General features: G+C 46.2%; 1 protein-coding gene across 3 annotated transcripts in view; it reads left to right on the plus strand.

The window, feature by feature from the left end:
• The window catches only part of EPRS1 (glutamyl-prolyl-tRNA synthetase 1), a 488457-nt gene that overhangs the window by 399220 nt on the left and 68162 nt on the right, over positions 1-21075 (plus strand). For all 3 annotated transcript variants that reach the window (XM_069233874.1, XM_069233875.1, XM_069233876.1), the window contains one exon: positions 9953-10126. In XM_069233874.1, the coding sequence (XP_069089975.1) occupies positions 9953-10126 (174 nt within the window). The remainder of the gene's footprint in view (positions 1-9952; positions 10127-21075) is intronic.

The raw sequence follows: 21075 nt of genomic DNA on the forward strand, positions 1-21075 counted from the left end.
ATATCTAGGAGCCATAATAGACACGACAAAAGGAGTAGCAACGCCAACTCCACAAAGGATCCACAATTTCAACAGAGTCATTCAACACATGTCTCCAAACCGAACAATACAAGCAAGAACAATACTACAGCTCCTAGGCATGATGTCCTCATGCATAGCCATTGTCCCAAACGCAAGACTGCACATGAGGCCCTTACAACAGTGCCTAGCCTCACAGTGGTCTCAAGCACAGGGTCACCTTCTAGATCTGGTGTTGCTAGACCGCCAAACTTACCTCTCGCTTCTATGGTGGAACAGTATAAATTTAAACATAGGGCGGCCTTTCCAAGACCCAGTGCCACAGTACGTAATAACAACAGATGCTTCCATGACAGGGTGGGGAGCACATCTCAATCAACACAACATAAGAGGACAATGGAACATACATCAAACAAAACTGCATATAAATCATCTAGAATTATTAGCAGTTTTTCAAGCACTAAAAGCTTTCCAACCAATCATAACCCACAAATACATCCTTGTCAAAACAGACAACATGACAACAATGTATTATCTAAACAAACAAGGAGGAACACATTCAACGCAGTTAAGCTTGTTAGCTCAAAAAATATGGAAGTGGGCAATCCACCATCAAATTGGTCTAATAGCACAGTTTATTCCGGGGATCCAGAATCAGCTGGCAGACAATCTCTCTCGAGATCACCAGCAAGTCCACGAATGGGAAATCCACCCACAGATTCTGAACAACTACTTCACACTCTGGGGAACACCACAAATAGACTTATTTGCAACAAAAGAGAACGCAAAATGCCAAAACTTCGCGTCCAGATACCCACACAAGCAATCCCAAGGCAATGCCCTATGGATGAACTGGTCCGGAATATTTGCTTACGCTTTTCCTCCTCTCCCTCTCCTTCCTTACCTAGTAAACAAATTGAGTCAAAACAAACTCAAACTCATTTTAATAGCACCAACGTGGGCAAGACAACCCTGGTACACAACACTGCTAGATCTGTCTGTAGTACCACACATCAAACTGCCCAACAAACCAGATCTGTTAACGCAACACAACCAACAGATCAGACACCCGGACCCAGCATCGCTGAATCTAGCAATCTGGCTCCTGAAATCCTAGAATTCGGACACTTACAACTTAGCCAAGAGTGTATGGAAGTCATAAAGCAGGCCAGAAGGCCATCCACTAGACACTGCTACGCAAGTAAGTGGAAAAGATTTGTTTGGTACTGCCATCATAATCAGATACAACCACTAGACGCAACTCCAAAACATATAGTAAATTACTTGCTCCATTTACAAAAAGCAAAGCTAGCCTTCTCTTCTATTAAAATACACCTTGCAGCAATATCTGCATACCTGCAAACTACCTATTCAACTTCCTTGTATAGGATACCAGTTATCAAAGCATTCATAGAAGGGCTTAAAAGAATTATACCACCAAGAACACCACCTGTTCCTTCATGGAACCTAAACGTGGTTCTAACAAGACTCATGGGCCCACCTTTCGAACCCATGCACTCTTGCGGAATACAATTCCTAACCTGGAAAGTTGCCTTTCTCATCGCCATTACATCTCTAAGAAGAGTAAGTGAAATTCAAGCGTTCACAACACAAGAGCCTTTTATACAAATACATAAAAATAAGGTCGTCCTACGACCTAATCCAAAATTTTTACCAAAAGTTATTTCACCATTCCATCTAAATCAAACGGTAGAACTACCAGTTTTTTTCCCACAGCCAGATTCGGTGGCTGAAAGAGCACTACATACATTAGATGTCAAAAGAGCATTAATGTACTACATTGACAGAACAAAAAACATCAGAAAAACTAAACAGCTATTTATTGCATTCCAAAAACCTCATGCAGGTAACCCAATATCAAAACAAGGTATAGCCAGATGGATAGTTAAATGCATCCAAATCTGCTACCTTAAAGCAAAAAGACAACTGCCCATTACTCCCAGGGCACATTCAACAAGGAAAAAAGGTGCTTCAATGGCCTTTTTAGGAAACATCCCAATGCAGGAAATATGTAAAGCAGCCACTTGGTCTACGCCTCACACATTCACCAAACACTACTGTATAGATGTGCTATCCGCACAACAAGCTTCAGTAGGTCAAGCTGTATTAAGAACTCTATTTCAGACAACTTCTACTCCTACAGGCTAAACCACCGCTTATGGGGAACTAACTGCGTACTAGTCTATGCATACCATGTGTATCTACAGCGACAGATGCCATCGAACTGAAAATGTCACTTACCCAGTGTACATCTGTTCGTGGCATCAGTCGCTGAGATTCACATGGACCCGCCCACCTCCCCGGAAGCCTGTAGCAGTTCAGAAGTTACCTTCAATTTTGTACATTTGTATATATATTATTTAATCCTTTAATAGGTACATACTTACAATTTTCATTGCGCGGGCACTATTACTATAGTACAACTCCTACCTCACCCTCTGCGGGGAAAACAATCGAAGATGGAGTCGACGCCCATGCGCAATGAGCACAGAAGGAGGAGTCACTCGGTCCCGTGACTCGAAAACACTTCTTCGAAGAAAAACAACTTGTAACACTCCGACCCAACACCAGATGGCGAGCTCATGCATACCATGTGAATCTCAGCGACTGATGCCACGAACAGATGTACACTGGGTAAGTGACATTTTCATTTTCTATACAAAAACCTATTGGCCTGGAATTGTCTCTGAGTGTGTGTTCCTCATTTATAGCCTGTGTGTGTACAACAAATGCTTAACACTATCCTCTGATAAGCCTACTGCTCGACCACACTACCACAAAATAGAGCATTAGAATTATCTCTTTTTGCCACTATCTTACCTCATAGGGGAACCCTTGGACTCTGTGCATGCTATTTCTTACTTTGAAATAGTACATACAGCGCCAACTTCCTACAGGCGTCGACTCCATCTTAGATTGTTTTCTTTCTGCCATTGGGTTCGGACGTGTTCCTCTTCACTCCGTATTTCGAATCGGGAAAGTTAGCTAATTATCAAAAATTCAACGGTATTGTTTGCGCTCGGTACCGGTTTAGTGTTAGTACATCGACACCGAAAAAGGCCTTACAACTGCCGAAGACATCCGACTCCTGTCGAGATTCCGTCTCCGAACGATCTTTGCATCGAGAGTTCGACACACCCAAGGTCAAAAAAGTTACCTCAAACCAAAAAAGACTGTTTCAAAACCTTCGGTACCGAAGAAGGCAGCCTCGGAGCTGAAATTAGGCTCTTACACGGAAGAGCACGGACTTTCCAGCCAAGAGCAAGAACATAGATTTGAGCAGGAAATAAGTATGGTGGAACCAGACCATACTCAAAGGAGGCTGCATATCCAGAAAGAGACTGGTAAAATACAAACTCTTCCACCAATTAAAATCAAGAGAAAGCTGGCATTTCAGGAGTCAGAAATGCAACCAAAGGCAAAGGTGGCAAGAGAGAACACCACCACCAAGGTTTTCGCCACAGCCTTCGCCACTACATTCACCACAGCTGTCCCCGGTAACAACACCCCCAATGCTGTCACCGACACACACAGGGATGACACAGGACGACCCGGATGCATGGAACTTATATGATGCACCGGTCTCCGACAACAGTCCCGATTGTTACCCAGCAAGGCCGTCACCTCCAGAGGACAGCACTGCATATATGCAGGTACTATCGAGGGCAGCTACTTTCCACAATGTAGCAATGCATGCGGAGCCAATAGAGGATGATTTCCTATTTAACACCTTGGCATCCACCCACAGCTCCTACCAAAGTCTGCCAATGCTCCCAGGCATGCTCAAGCACGCAAAACAGGTCTTCCAAGACCCAGTGAAAGGCAGAGCTATCACGCCTAGGGTGGAGAAAAAATACAAACCTCCCCCCAACGGAGCCTGTGTTTATAACACAGCAACTGACACCAGATTCGGCGGGCGTGGGAGCAGCACGAAAGAGGGCAAACTCCCAATCATTAGGAGACGCACCGCCGCCTGACAAGGAAAGTTGGAAGTTCGATGCTGCGGGCAAACGAGTGGCAGCACAGGCAGCCAATCAATGGCGGATTGCCAACTTGCAAGCTCTACTGGCTCGCTACGACAGGGCACACTGGGACGAGATGCAGCACATTATACAGCACTTGCCCAAGGAACACCAAAAACGTGTCCAACAGGTTGTTGAAGAATGTCAAGGAATTTCCAACAACCAGATAAGGTGTGCATTGGACTTGGCAGACACAGCAGCACGGACAGTCAACACTGCGGTAACCATTCGCAGGCCTGCATGGTTACGGAGCTCAGGTTTTAAACCGGAAACCCAGCAAGCTGTGTTAAATATGCCGTTTAACCAGGAACAATTGTTTGGACCAGAGGTGGACACAGCAATTGAAAAACTAAAGGACACAGACACGGCCAAAGCCATGGGCGCGCTCTACTCCCCACAAAGCAGAGGCACTTTTAGAAAGCCACAATTTAGAGGGGGGTTTCGTACTCAAACACCAGAGCCTTCTACCTCACAAACCAGACCCACCTATCGGGGGCAGTACCAGAGAGGAGGGTTTCGAGGCTCATACAGGGGGGGACAATTCCCAAGAGCAAGGGGAAAATTCCAAAGCCCTAAAACAGGTCAAGCCAAACAGTGACTTCAATGTCACAAACCCCCAACACTTAACACCAGTGGGGGGGGGGACTTACTGCATACTACAAAAACTGGACAAACAGAACTACGAACGCATGGGTCCTAGCCATTATCCAACATGGTTATTGCATAGAATTCATAAATTTCCCACCAGATGTGCCCCCAAGAGCACACAATATGTCCAAACAACACTTAGACCTGTTACAACTAGAAGTCCAAGCATTGTTCCAAAAACAAGCAATAGAATTAGTACCCAACCATCAAAAAGGAACAGGTGTCTACTCACTATATTTCCTAATTCCAAAGAAAGACAAAACGTTGAGACCCATATTAGGCCTCAGAACGCTGAATCTCTACATCAAATCAGATCACTTCCACGTGATTCCCTTGCTCAAAAAAACAGGACTACATGTCAACGTTAGATCTCAAGGATGCATATTTCCACATACCCATACATCCTTCACACAGGAAATACTTAAGGTTTGTAATCCACGGCGTGCATTATCAATTCAAGGTGTTACCGTTCGGGATAACAACAGCCCCAAGGGTATTCACAAAATGCCTTGCAGTAGTAGCCGCTCACATAAGGAGACAGCACATGCACGTATTCCCATATTTGGACGATTGGTTAATAAAAAACCAACACTCAACAGTGTCTTCTTCACACACAATACGTCATAGAAACGCTACACAAACTAGGTTTCTCTATAAATTACCCAAAATCAGATCTGCAACCATCCCAGATACAAAAATACTTAGGAGCAACACTCAATACACAAAGAGCAATTGCCACTCCAAGTCCACAAAGGGTCCAAGCGTTCCAAAATGTAACATCAAGCATACAGGCAAACCAACACTACCCAGTAAGGTTTGTAATGAAACTTCTAGGCATGATGTCTTCATGCATAGCCATTGTCCCAAATGCAAGGTTACACATGAGGCCCTTGCAACAATGCCTAGCAAAACAATGGACACAAGCACAGGGTCAACTTCAAGATCTAGTGTTGATAGACCGCCAAACACACTTCTCGCTTCAATGGTGGAACCCTATAAATTAAAATAAAGGGCGGCCATTCCCAAGACCCAGTGCCTCAAGCTGTTATCACAACAGATGCTTCCATGATAGGGTGGGGAGCACACCTCAACAAGCACAGCATACAGGGCCAATGGGACAATCAGCAAAAACAGCTTCATATAAATCATTTGGAACTGCTAGCGGTGTTTCTAGCATTAAAAGCATTTCAACCACTGGTAGCCCACAAACACATCCTTGTCAAAACCGACAACATGACAACAATGTATTATTTCAACAAACAGGGGGGGGGGGGGGGGGGGGGGGAGGGGCACATCACAACTGTCTCTCTTAGCACAAAGGAACAAAGGATTTGTCATTGGGCCATTCACAACCACATTCGCCTAATAGCACAATACATACCAGGCATTCAGAATCAGTTAGCCAACAATCTCAGTCGAGATCACCAGCAAACCCACGAATGGGAAATTCATCCCCAGATCCTACAGGATCACTTCCGTCGCTGGGGAACACCAAACATAGACCTATTCGCAACAAAAGAAAACGCAAAATGCCAAACATTCGTGTCCAGGTACCCACAACCTCAATCCAAGGGCAATGCATTATGGATGAGTTGGTCAGGGACATTTGCTTATGCTTTTCCCCCTCTCCCACTCATTCCTTATCTGGTCAACAAACTAAGTCAAAACAAACTCAAACTAATACTCATAGCACCAACCTGGGCTTGCCAACAGTGGTACACAACACTGTTGGACTTATCGGTAGTACCCCACATCAAACTACCAAACATACCAGATCTGTTAACACAACACAAACAGATCAGACACCCAAATCCAGCATCGCTCAATCTAGCGATCTGGCTCCTGAAGTCTTAGAATTCGGACATTTAAATCTTACACAAGAGTGTATGGAGGTCATTAAACAAGCAAGAAAACCAACAACAAGGCATTGTTACGCAAACAAATGGAAAAGATTTGTTTGCTACTGCCAAACTAACCAGATCCAACCACTACATGCCTCCACAAAGGACATTGTAAGCTACTTGTTACACTTACAAAAGTCTGATCTAGCATTTTCTTTCATTAAAATACATCTCACTGCAATATCGGTCTATCTACAGATTACACATACAAAATCGCTTTTTAGAATCTCAGTCATTAAAGCCTTTATTGAAGGACTAAAAAGAATCATACCCCCAAGGACACCACCAGTACCTTCGTGGAATATTAATATTGTATTAACACGACTCATGGGCCCACCATTCGAACCCATGCATTCTTGTCAAATCCAATTTCTAACTTGGAAAGTAGCCTTTCAAATAGCCATCACATCACTTCGAAGAGTTAGTGAAATACAGGCGTTTACTATTCAAGAACCCTTTATACAAATACATGAACATAAAGTGGTTCTCCGTACAAATCCATAATTTTTACCAAAATGTCATATCACCATTCCATCTAAACCAAACTGTGGAACTCCCAGTCTTCTTTCCACAACCAGACTCAGTAGCTGGAAGGGCATTGCATAGATTAGACATAAAAAGAGCGCTAATGTATTACACTGACAGAACGAAACAATTTCGTAAAACAAAACAATTGTTCGTAGCTTTCCAAAAACCTCATGCAGGTAACCCTATATCCAAACAGGGCATTGCCAGATGGATAGTTAAATACATTCAAACCTGTTACCTTAAAGCTAAAAGAGAATTACCCATTACACCAAGGGCACACTCCACTAGAAAGAAAGGCGCCAATATGGCTTTTCTTGGTAATATACCAATGACAGAAATTTGGAAGGCAGCCACCTGGTCTACGCCCCATACATTTACTAAGCATTACTGTGTAGATGTGTTAGCAACACAACAAGCCACAGTAGGACAGGCTGTATTAAGAACATTATTTCAGACAACTTCAACTCCTACAGGCTGACGTTTAGTGCTTCGTAGTCTATGCACAGCATGTGTATTTGCAGCTACACATGCCATTGAACGGAAAATGTCACTTACCCAGTGTACATCTGTTCGTGGCATGATACGCTGCAGATTCACATACTCCCTCCCACCTCCCCGGGAGCCTGTAGCCGTTTTAGTTGCATGTAAATTGTAAATATGTAAATAGATATTCTTTTACTTCACACTATGTACATACATTTCTACTCCATTGCATGGGCACCTCTAGTATCCTTACTTTACCAACTCCTACCTCACCCTTTGCGGGGAAAACAATCTAAGATGGAGTCGACGCCCATGTGCAATGGAGCCGAAAGGCAGGAGTCACAAGACTTCTTCGAAGAAAAACAACTTGTAACACTCTGAGCCCAATACTAGATGGCAGGAACAGTGCACAGCATGTGAATCTGCAGCGCATCATGCCACGAACAGATGTACAGTGGGTAAGTGACATTTTCCATATATATCAAACTATGTGTCCCAGAATGCATCATTATGGGTTGATAGTGAACCTCTGGTTAATGGACAATGAAGAAGGACTCATCAGCCATGAACAAGACTCTTCGGAGTTGAAACGTATCAGTGTTTGTTGGCATGGATTAAATACGGTTATTCTTTTGGAGAAACTGAGAAACTGAGTTCAGTGGTTTCTTTTCTTGGATTTATAATTTGAGCAGGATTGGTCTACCTCCTACCATTAGCACTGGCAGTCTGAGTGCACTGTGTTTGATTTATGACCATATTTATATGTATGTATGTGTGTAAAAAAGGCTTCAACAGACTTATCTCGATGTGGTTGCTTATTTATAAAAGTAAACTTGGGCAAGTCCACGATTTCAGAACTCACCAACGCCAGGACTAATGTTAACATTGCAGCTTCCTTCATTAAAGGGGGTCACAATTGTAAGAAGCCTGGAAAACTGTGTATTACAGAACTATAGAAAATGTGATAAAAATGGACCTTGTTCTGGCACCTTGCAAAATTGTATCCTCAAAAAAAAAAAGTCTTGTAGATTGTCATCTAGATTTTTTAGAAAAGCTGCTAAGTGTAATTCTAGATAACCTTAAACATGTATATCAAATGGATAAATCCAATAGGTCTTCTAAAGTGGCAGGTTTCTTACACAAAAACCTTTTCAAACATTTTTTACAAAGGTATTAATTTAAGAAATTGTTGACTTAAGATAACCTGTTTCATAGATTTCATATGCTTTTTTAGGTTCTCAGATTGTTATTGTAGTCTTATAGCACTGGTCTGTGTGTCTTTATATCAGTGCTTCTTTTGTGCTGTCACTACTATGCTGGGTATACATTTATTTGACTATTTCATTAATTTATATTTTAATTCAAACACACTTCATTCACTCTAAAATGGTAAAGATGCAATTTGGTGGGTAAACTCAAGACAAGGAGCAGTACCTTGTATCAGTACAGCAAAGAACCATTATTTACAGATACCACACTCCTATCCACAGGGATTTCATTATACACCTTACTAGTTGCCTTGGCAATGTCTTGGAAGGTAACTGAGAAGAAATGAGTGGAAGGGAAGAATGTGTGAAAGAATAGGATTTGCTCAGAATTTAAGCAGATATGAAAACTCCACATTGTAAGGTAGGATTCTTTAGCACCAAGACCAATCTGAAATGATACAATCACTATTTTACTTTAAGTGCAGCGTGTGCTCTTATACAAAGGCTATGCTAAAGATGATCCCAGATTGGAGAATAAGTGACATTGAGAGATTAGAAAGTGGTTGCACACTATCAGTCTTGATTAATTCTGAATCACAACTCTTGATTGTCTGTAATCAACTGTTTTTTCTTGGTTAAACTTGATTTATTATTCTCTATCCAGTTGACCATCTCAGCACAGCAATAGGATGCAGGATTGACAGCTCTTCTCCATCAAAACCTAGATTCACAAATTGAACATATTGTCTGATGCTGTTCTTTCCTTTTGGATTATTCATTAGCGAGAAGTCTTGGATTTCTGCTGAGGTCATTTGAGTTAAATTTCAGAACACCTTTAAGTTTGCTTCCGGTGATGGGAAAAGTAAAAATCGTATCTTGGCAAACAATTCAAGCATTCCTTCCTTTCAAGTAGAGTGGACTCTTGTTGACACTTGCTGCAGACGTATCTAGCTTGTTTGTCCGTAAGAGTCTGGCTGCTGCACAAATAAAAGGGCAGCATGTTTAACCAAAGGTTGGTTGGTGAGAAAAATAAGTGTTTTTTGTTGGTAAAAATAACCAACAGTGAGCCCAAGGTTTTCACTTTTTCAGTTTCTGTATTCTAAAAATGTTACCTTGTGTCTAGGTCATAATAATTCCTTGCGGTATTACGAACACACTGTCGGAAGAAGATAAAGAGGCCTTGTATAAGAAATGTAATGAGTACCTGAATCGTCTGCGCAATGTTAACATCCGGGCTCGTGCTGACTTACGGGACAACTATTCACCTGGTTGGAAGTTTAATCACTGGGAACTTAAGGTGTGTATTCTCTCCTTCAACTTGTCTTCAATATGTTTAATTTATGTTCTAATTTCTGATAAGGATGTTGAATAATAATTATTTTTATTTTTTTGCCTTCCTGTTAAAATGTCTGTTTTCTGGGTGGTGTTGTCTTGTTTCCTTAGGAAACATGCTGAGTTTACTCATCCATGGGTAACCCATTGAATGGTATGTTGCTAAACATAATTAGATGTACCTGACCTGTAGCGATATGTTTTCACCTTTTCGGTACTAAATCCATACACAGGATTTACCCTTGCAAGTAAAATCTCATCAGTGCCTCTACTCTCAAAGCCTGTCCCAATGAAGTAATACACCTTACAGGAACTAAACCAGCTTATCATTAGAGCAGTGGATAAGTAGTCTACTGCTGTCATAAGTAGTTGGCAAACTTTCCTCTCCCCCGTTCCTTCAAATGGATACAAGCAGATGAGAGAGGAAGACATCTCCTCATGCTCACACATCAACTCTAGCAAAGTGGTCATACACATGCAATTTCGGCCTTAGTTGGTTGCTCTTAGACACCATACCTGACTTTGGAAAGTAAGGTTTTTTTCTCGTTACCACATTTTTTTGAACATTTATTAATATGTCATGGTAAAATGAAATCTGTTGAAGCCAACTTGAACATGTATCACAACATTGTCATCTTTTACATTTTCGTACAACAGGGCAACAGTAGCTATGTAATGTACAACAGGATCTATGTATCAGTTATACACTTCTCGTGTTATAACTGTACCGGATGACCAGTGCAGTTTTAGATGAAAATCATGACTAGGATCTCAAATCTGTAGATAATAGCAGTACAGGTCTACACTGTACATTCATCACTCACCAATATGTTTCTCCACACTCCTGTGTTACCCTCACACACTTCCCCAATCAAAGTCAATCCCTCCTGTTTATCTGTACTATCCCTCAGACTCTGCAGCACAGATGCACCATCTCCTACTGCATTGTGATAGGTAGCAGGTGCCTAGGCGCAAGTCCCCTTTCCCCACCCCCCTTCCCACTCACCTAGCAATGGTCCTTGGACAAGTCTAGGCCCTTCCAGAAACGGACTTGTGACTCAAGGTCCCTGCCATATTCCTCCTGCAGTCTCCTCTGTCTCACTCCCTTTCCTTGCACCCTTTCTCAAGCCCTCTTTCTCTCTCTTTGCCTCTTTTTCACCTCTTTTTGGGCCTCCAGCCCTCTTTTTCATACTTTTTCCATGTTCTTTGCTCTCTTTGCGGGCCTTCTGCCTGCTTTCACTCTTTTTAACGCTCTCTGCTCTGTGTAAATTATTTCAATAACTATTCAAGCAGTAGTAAAGTGAAAACATAACAAAAGAAAAATCCCACAACACTTTAGAACACTGGATTAGAATGTAATAAATAATTTGACACCACGATGACAAAAATCCAATCAGTAGTACTGGAGTTACACATTTTTTAGATATTTAAGTGACAATAGTGCCAAAAAGTGTCACTCGTAGCAATCTGGTTGTGCAGGACCGGGACAAAATCACAAGTTCAGGCCAAAAGCAATGGAGTGCAATTCGGCTACAGGGACCAGGTTACTCCCACTGTAAAGTTACTTTCTCAGTCCAGCACCAATAATACTGTTCATGGTGAAAGGAGACTCGAGAAGGGAGAGAGTTGCAGTGTTTGTCGAAGTAGCGCAGGGAGCCAGCCAGGCTTCACGGATGGTCGTTGCTGAGGCGTTAAGATCCTGTCGGTTAGAGTTGGAGCTTCATATTGGCGGTCACTGAGGCAGTCTGTGTTGGTTGACTGGAAATTCCCATTGGTAATGGGCGTGTACGTAAGATTTGGCGCCAGCGGGCCTGTTGACACCAGAGGTCTAGGACTAGATGGGCACCACTTGGGGGGGTCAGGAGCTCACTCCAGCTGAGTCTAGCAGGTCCAGTTGCAGGTCCAGGTAGCATGTCAGCTGGGCTGTTACAGGGAGCCTCTGAAGCTTTTACCTTATATCTCAGAACAGGAGGCCGGCTGGCTGACCCTTGGAGTCACTTCAGCTTGGGATGAAGGGAGCAGGTCCAGTCTTCCTTCTCAGCAAGCAGGGCAGTAGAGTGGGGGTACGTTTGGCAGCACAGCAGTCCTCCTTTTGTAGTGTCCACAGGTCCAGGACTGAAGAGTTGGGGTCCGGGGGTCCAATATTTATACATGGTTGCCCACTTAGCATTAGGAGACATTTCAAGAGGTTTCTACCCCTCAGAGGTGAATGGAATTTCCTGCCTGCCTACCCTGGCCCCAGATTGTCTGGGGACACAATAGATTACTGAAAATCCCTCAGAGTGATCAGGCAGAGCCTTTGTGATGTGCAAGTGTGTCAGGTGACATCTACTCCTATTTGTTAACTCAGAGAGGCCCATCTTGCCAACATCTACCTCCCCTTTGTCTCAGTGTCTGGGATCGATAAAAAGATTAACTGCCAGCTACACCCAGACATGTGATCCAGGATCAGGTTGCTGGCACCTAATGCTTTGAACTGGAAAATACCAACTTCTAAAATTGCCTTTTTTAGAATTGTCACTATTAAAAGGGTTCTCCTATCTGAAAGAGATTTCTAGTTTTAGACTCCTTTGCCTTAGACTGGCTTTCAACCTTTTTGTTGAACTTTTTAACTACTTGGTGCATCGAGATGTCTTTCCGCAAGAAAGGATTCAGGCCATGTGGCTTCTGTCACCGCATCATGTTGTGTGTTTATGTTGCCTGGAGTGTGACCGCGACCTGAAGTTGTGCTCTGAGTGCCGGGCCATGAACCTGAAGGCTTTGAGTGAGCAACTCTGCGTCACTCCCAGTCTTGTTCGAGAGGGAGGTCACGAGACAGTTTGCCGAGCCATCACCACTCGTCTTCGTCCCACTCTGTTAGAAATGGGGTTTTTGGTTGGCAGTCAGGTTACCTCCTGTCCAAGCAAAAGCCCTCACTCTAGTCAGGGTAAGTCACACACTATCCAAGATTATCCTGTGCCCACCCTCTGGTAGCTTGGCACGAGCAGTCAGGCTTAACTTAGAAGGCAATGTGTAAAGTATTTGTGCAATAAATCATACAATACCACCATATAGCACCACAAAAATACACCACACAGTGTTTAGAAAAATATATAATATTTATCAGGATAATTGTAGGTCAAAAAGAATAAAGTTGCAATGGAAAATTGTAGAAATATCACAGGGAAGTGATATAAAGTGTCTTAAGTCTTTAGAATGCAATACAGTGTCTTTCAAGCACAAAGTACCTGGTTTCTGGTGGAAAATCTCCTCAGAGGGCCACAGGAGAAGAGATGCGTGGAAAAAGGGGTGTGTGCGTCGATTTCTCCTCAGCACACCCAGACTTGCGTCGGTCTTTTCCACGCGGGGAAGTCGGGCGTCGTTTTCCGGCGCGCAGACAGTCTCTTTTTGTGGATCGCGGGGATTACCAGATGTCCCGGGTCTGTGCGTGGATTCTCCTGCTTGTTTTACGGCTGCGCGTCGTTCTGCGGGGCTGCGCGTCGAAGTTTCGATCTCACGGTAGGCGTCGCGTCGATTTCTCCTTGGAAGTCGGGCGGCGTTGTCCTTGCGAGGCCGTGCGTCAAAGTTTCGCACTCACGGTGGGCGTCGCGTCGATTTCTCCTGGAAAGTCGAGCGGCTTTGTCCTTGCGAGGTTGTGCGTCGAAGTCTCGATCGCCCCGAGGGCGTCGCGTCGATCAGCGTCGGTGTGCGGCGTTTTTCTCGCCGCGAAACAAGCTGTGCGTCGAAATTTTCGGCGCACGGAGCGTCCAAGTGAAAGGAAGAAGTCTTTTTGGTCCTGAGACTTCAAGGAACAGGAGGCAAGCTCTATCCAAGCCCTTGGAGAGCACTTTCACAGCCAGACAAGAGTTCAGCAAGGCAGCAGGGCAACAGCAAGACAGCAGTCCTTTGTAGAAAGCAGACAGGTGAGTCCTTTGAGCAGCCAGGCAGTTCTTCTTGGCAGGATGTAGTTTCTGGTTCCGGTTTCTTCTCCAGCAAGTGTCTGATGAGGTAGGGCAGAGGCCCTGTTTTATACCCAAATGTGCCTTTGAAGTGGGGGAGACTTCAAAGAGTGGCTAAGAAGTGCACCAGGTCCCCTTTCAGTTCAATCCTGTCTGCCAGGGTCCCAGTAGGGGGTGTGGCAGTCCTTTGTGTGAGGGCAGGCCCTCCACCCTCCCAGCCCAGGAAGACCCATTCAAAATGCAGATGTATGCAAGTGAGGCTGAGTACCCTGTGTTTGGGGTGTGTCTGAGTGAATGCACAAGGAGCTGTCAACTAAACCTAGCCAGACGTGGATTGTAAGGCACAGAAGGATTTAAGTGCAAAGAAATGCTCACTTTCTAAAAGTGGCATTTCTAGAATAGTAATATTAAATCCGACTTCACCAGTCAGTAGGATTTTGTATTACCATTCTGGCCATACTAAATATGACCTCCCTGCTCCTTTCAGATCAGCAGCTGCCACTTCAACAGTGTATGAGGGCAGCCCCAATGTTAGCCTATGAAGGGAGCAGGTCTCCCAGTAGTGCAAAAACGAATTTAGGAGTTTTACACTACCAGGACATATAACTACACAGGTACATGTCCTGTCTTTTACCTACACAGCACCCTGCTCTAGGGGATACCCAGGGCACACATTAAGGGTGACTTATATGCAGAAAAAGGGGAGTTCTAGGCTTGGCAAGTACTTTTAAATGCCAAGTCGAGGTGGCAGTGAAACTGCACACACAGGCCTAGCAATGGTAGGCCTGAGACAAGGAAAAGGGGCTACTTAAGTGGGTGGCACAATCCGTGCTGCAGGTCCACTAGTAGCATTTAATCTATATGCCCTAGGCACCTGGAGTGCACATGACTGGGGACTTATAAGTAGATTAAATAGTTCAATCAGGTATGATCCAAAGTTACCATGTTTACAGAGAGAGAGCATATACACTTTATCACTGGTTAGCAGTGGTAAAGTGCGCAGAGTCTAAAAACCAGCAAAAACAGTATCCAAAACGAGGAGGGAGGCAGGCAAAAAGTTAGGGGTGACTACCCTAAGGCTGTCAGGTCTAACATGTGTCCCCCCAGCTGAAAGTGGGGAGAGCTACCCGACCTCCTGGGAGCTCTCATCGCTAAGGCGGAAGTACCTGGAGAGACCATCAGCATTGGCGTGGTCAACCCCTGGGCGATGTTCCACCGTAAAGTCCATCCCCTGTAGGGAAATGGACCACCTCAGAAGTTTTGGATTCTCACCCCTCATCTGCATGAGCCATCTGAGGGGCCTGTGGTCTGTCTGAACTAGGAAGTGAGTCCCAAACAGGTAGGGCCTCAGCTTCTTCAGTGCCCAGACCACAGCAAAAGCTTCTCTTTCAATAGCACTCCACCTCTGTTCCCGTGGTAATAGCCTTCTGCTAATAAAGACTACCGGTTGATCTTGGCCCTCCTCATTTAGCTGTGCTAGGACTGCCCCTATGCCATGCTCTGAAGCGTCTGTCTGCACGATAAATTCCTGGGAGTAGTCAGGGGCCTTGAGCACGGGGGCCGTGCACATGGCTTCCTTTAGGGCGTCAAAGGCTTTCTGACAAGCCTCTGTCCAATTCACCAACCTAGGTTGCTTCTTGGACGTGAGTTCTGTCAAGGGGGACACAATGGTACCATAGCCCTTGACAAACCTTCAGTAGTATCCGGTGAGGCCTAAAAAGGCTCTCACCTCAGTCTGGGTTCGAGGTGGTTGCCAGACCTTGATAGTTTCGATCTTGGCCTGGAGTGGCTGCACCTTGCCACCACCTACTAGGTGTCCCAAGTACACCACGGAACCCTGCCCAATCTGGCACTTACTAGCCTTGATGGTCAGGCCTGCCTGTTGCAGGGCCTGAAGCACCTCCTTGAGGTGGAGCAGGTGTTCCTCCCAGCTGGAACTGTAGACAGCTATGTCATCCAGGTAGGCTGCACAGAAGGCATCCTTGCCAGCCAGGACCCCGTTAACCAACCGTTGGAAGGTAGCGGGGGCATTTTTCAATCCAAACGGCATCACCCGGAACTGGTAATGGCCGTCAGGGGTGGAAAAGGCAGACCTTTCCTTAGCCCCCTCAGTCAGGGCGATCTGCCAGTACCCTGAAGTAAGATCAAACGTACTCAGGAACTTGGCAGCGCCTAGCCTGTCCACGAGCTCATCAGCTCGGGGGATGGGGTGAGCATCAGTCCGTGTGACTGAGTTGAGACCCCGGTAGTCCACGCAGAACCGGAGTTCTGGCTTCGCGCCTGGGGCAGTAGCCTTGGGGACCAACACCACTGGGCTGGCCCAGGGACTACTGGACTTCTCAATAACCCCTAGCGTCAACATCTTGGAGACCTCCTCCTTGATGCTGGCCTTCACCTTATCTGACAACCTGTAAATTTTGTTCTTCACAGGGAGACTGTCACCGGTGTCAATATCATGAACACAGAGGTGGGTCAGTCCCGGAGTAAGGGAGAAGAGGGGGGAGAACTGCTCCAACAGCTCATAGCAGTCTCCTTTCTGGTTTAGAGTCAGGGAGTCAGACAGAATGACCCCGCTTACGGACCCATCACCTTCTTGGGCAGAGAGGAGGTCCGGGAGAGGTTCACTCTCCTCTTCCATTCCTTCATCTGTGACCAGAAGCATGTTGATCTCCGACCTCTCAAAATGAGCTTTTAGTCGGTTCACGTGGAGCACCCTTAGGGGGTTCCTAGGGGTTTGGAGGTCCACTAGGTAAGTGGCCTCCCCTTTCCGCTCCTTTATTTCAAATGGGCCAGACCAGCGGTCCTGGAGAGCTCTGGGCTCTACTGGCTCCATTACCCACACTTTGTCTCCAGGTTGAAACTCTACCAGAGTGGCCTTCTGGTCATACCATTGTTTCATCACCTCTTGACTGGCCTCCAGGTTACTTTGGGCCTCTTTCCAGAAGCGGGTCATCTGATTGCGGAGGGCCAACATGTAGCTGACCACGTCCTGAGGGGGTGTCTTTGGAGCGTTCTCCAATCCCTCCTTGACAATGCTTAAGGGTCCCCTGACGGGGTACCCATAGAGAAGCTCAAAGGGACTGAACCCTACCCCCCTCTGGGGGACCTCTCTGTAAGCAAAGAGAAGGCATGGTAAGAGGACGTCCCATTTACGCCTCATGGCCTCAGGGAGGCCACCAATCATGCCTTTCAGGGTCTTGTTGAATCTCTCCACAAGCCCATTAGACTGGGGGTGATAGGGTGTGGTGAACTTGTAGGTTACACCACACGCATCCCACAGATGCTTCATGTACGCGGACATGAAGTTAGTGCCTCTGTCAGACACTATCTCCTTGGGGAATCCCACACGGGTAAATATCCCCATCAGGGTTCTGGCTACCACCGATGCAGTTACGGTCCTCAGAGGGATTGCCTCTGGGTACCGGGTGGCATGGTCCACCAAAACCAGGATAAACCTGTTGCCTAAGGCAGTTTTGGGGTCCAAGGGGCCAACAATGTCGACGCCCACCCTTTCAAAGGGGGTGCCAACGACAGGAAGTGGAATCAGGGGGGTTTTAACCCTCTTTCCTGCTTTACCACTAGCCTGGCAGGTAGGACAAGCCCTGCAGAATTTGTCTGAGTGTGTCCTCATTTTGGGCCAGTGAAAGTGGGTGACAAGCCTGTTGAAGGTCTTGTCTTGTCCCAAATGTCCTGCCAGGGGAATGTCGTGAGCCAGACCCAGTAGGAAGGCTCGGTAACATTGGGGGACCACCAGCACACGTGCTGCCCCAAAGACCGGAACCCTAGGCTCACTGTAGAGGAGATCATTCTCCCAATATAGGTGGTGATTGCCAGAGGCGTCACCTGCTGCCTGGTTTAAGGCTTGTTTCCTCAACCCTTCTAGAGTGGGACACTCTTTCTGCGCCTTGCAGAATTCCTCCCTGGTGGGTCCACCCTCAACTTGCCAGCCAGCAAGCTCCGGTAAGTCACCTAGGGTGGCAATGTCTTCCCCAGTTGGCTCGGGAGTCTCCTCCTCAGGAGCCCCGTCAGCCACTGTGGGAACTTCTGGGGCCGGTTTCCCGCGCCCCTCGTCCCTCCTCTTGGCAGCTCCCTGGGCCATCGTTCCAGGCTCCAGATGCCCTTGACTTCCCTCTCGGTCAGCCATGGACCGGGTGGTCATGCAGACCCACTCAGGTAACCCTAACATCTCCAGGTGAGATCTGAGCTCTACTTCTTTCCAAGCAGTATGCTCTAGATCATTGCCTAACAGACAATCTACAGGCATGGCAGGACTCACAGCTACTTTCAGAGTACCAGAGACCCCCCCCCCCCACTCAAAGGGAACCCGAGCCACCGGTAGGTGACTCTCGCGATTGTCAGCGACTATGACCTGGTGGAATGTATTAGGGATTATCTGCTCTGTGGACACCAGCTGACTCTTGATAGTAGTCATACTGGCTCCTGTGTCACGCAGAGCCTCCACCTTCTGCCCATCAATGAGGACCCACTGCCGGTACTTGGAAGTATTTTTAGGCATGTGGACCTTGGACATCATTTCTCCTTCTCCCAGGGACACTAGGGAAATCTCTACCTGCTCCCCAAAGCTAGTGGGGTCCATCTCCCCCCCGAGTGCTACACTAGTCAACCCAGGTGCCTGTCCGGTAGTGGACGGTGCCCTCTTGGGGCACTGTGGATCGCCTTTGTAGTGACCATATTGGTAACACTCCATGCATTTGGGGCTAGATTTTCCTGACCTGTCAAATGTCCCTGGTTTCTTCCCAAATTTGGAAAAGGAAGGGTTGCCACCCCCTCCCTGGGAATTCTTTTGGGGGCCTTTAGAGAGTTCCTTATCTGTAAGTTTATCTCCCCCCTCTTTCTTCTGTTGGGAACCCTGACCACCTTTGTGGGAGTCCCCCCCCAGGTACCTTTTTGGACACTCTGGTGCTAACCCAGAGGTCCGCCTCCTCAGCAAGCTTCCTGGGATCAGTCAGCTTACTATCCACTAGGTGCTGGCGCAAATCGGTATAAGTAACATTAAGCATATGCTCTCTCAGGATCAAGTCATATAAACCTTTATAATCTGCTACTTTGTTGCCCCGCACCCATCCATTCAGTGCCTTACTAGAGAAATCAAAGAAATCTACCCATGTTTGTGTGGTTTGTTTGGTGCTGTCCCTGAACCTCTGACGGTATCCCTCAGGGGTCAGCCCAAACTTGGCAAGTAAAGTGGCTTTCTGGAGTGGGTATGTGTTTTGATCCGGTGGATCCAATGTGAGAAGTGTGTCCCTCCCCAATGGCGGCACATAACCCCACATAGCTACCCCCCATTGCCCTTCAGGAACCTCATGAGCCCTTAGTGCAACTTCATAAGCAGCTAACCATTTATCTATGTCATCTCCCACCACAAAACTGGGCACCACATTTTTGGGTATACGAACCTTCTTTTCTCCAGCAGGTCCTGTCTGTATGCTGCCACCATTATTGCTGGATTCAGACTGTCTTGCCTTGATCTCCAGCTCCTTGAGACTCAGTTCATGAGCCAACAATAGTTTATTTTCAGCCAACGCTCTTTCAGCTTCCACTTGTTTGGCTGCTCTTTCAGCTTCTGCTTGTTTGGCTGTTCTTTCAGCTTCAATCTGTTTGGCTGCTCTTTCAGCCTCAGCTTGTTTGGCTTCTCTTTCTGCCCTCCTCTCCTCCTGTTGTGCCTCAATTTTCAGTTTTGCCATTTGCAATTGGAACTCCCTTTCCTCTCTCCTTTCCTCTGCGGTCAGGCTTTGCATGGAGACACTGCTCCCTGGTCTGGAAGGGTGCACAATTGCAGTGGTAACACCATCCATAGATAGTGAAAATCCTTCTGAGGGGCCATTTTCTGGCTCCTCTTCCTCATCATCCTCTAAATGGGCTTCTGCCCAGGCCCTCAGCGCCACTTGAAAGTCCTCCTTTCTGGAGGCCCCTTGGGTGGGTACCCTTAATGCCCTGCAGAATCCTCTTAGTTGTTTGACCGTGTATGTATCCAACTGGACTAGGTCAAAGTCCCCTGTCTGAGACCCAGTCAGAGACATGTTGAGTGAGGATTTAGTTTTTGAAAATTGTCAGGAAAAAACGGATTTTCAAAAAGAGATAAAAACCAAGTTGACCTTCAACTGTGGGTATGTAGTGAAATACTTAGCTACTGTATGTCACTGCACAAATACAAGTCCTATCCTCACCGCTGATCACCAATGTTAGAAATGGGGTTTTTGGTTGGCAGTCAGGTTACCTCCTGTCCAAGCAAAAGCCCTCACTCTAGTCAGGGTAAGTCACACACTATCCAAGATTATCCTGTGCCCACCCTCTGGTAGCTTGGCACGAGCAGTCAGGCTTAACTTAGAAGGCAATGTGTAAAGTATTTGTGCAATAAATCATACAATACCACCATATAGCACCACAAAAATACACCACACAGTGTTTAGAAAAATATATAATATTTATCAGGATAATTGTAGGTCAAAAAGAATAAAGTTGCAATGGAAAATTGTAGAAATATCACAGGGAAGTGATATAAAGTGTCTTAAGTCTTTAGAATGCAATACAGTGTCTTTCAAGCACAAAGTACCTGGTTTCTGGTGGAAAATCTCCTCAGAGGGCCACAGGAGAAGAGATGCGTGGAAAAAGGGGTGTGTGCGTCGATTTCTCCTCAGCACACCCAGACTTGCGTCGGTCTTTTCCACGCGGGGAAGTCGGGCGTCGTTTTCCGGCGCGCAGACAGTCTCTTTTTGTGGATCGCGGGGATTACCAGATGTCCCGGGTCTGTGCGTGGATTCTCCTGCTTGTTTTCCGGCTGCGCGTCGTTCTGCGGGGCTGCGCGTCGAAGTTTCGATCTCACGGTAGGCGTCGCGTCGATTTCTCCTTGGAAGTCGGGCGGCGTTGTCCTTGCGAGGCCGTGCGTCGAAAGTTTGGTCTCACGGCAGGCGTCGCGTCGATTTCTCCTTGGAAGTCGGGCGGCGTTGTCCTTGCG

The sequence above is a fragment of the Pleurodeles waltl genome, chromosome 5 (assembly GCF_031143425.1).
Source record: "Pleurodeles waltl isolate 20211129_DDA chromosome 5, aPleWal1.hap1.20221129, whole genome shotgun sequence".
Classification (NCBI taxonomy): Eukaryota; Metazoa; Chordata; class Amphibia; order Caudata; family Salamandridae; genus Pleurodeles; species Pleurodeles waltl.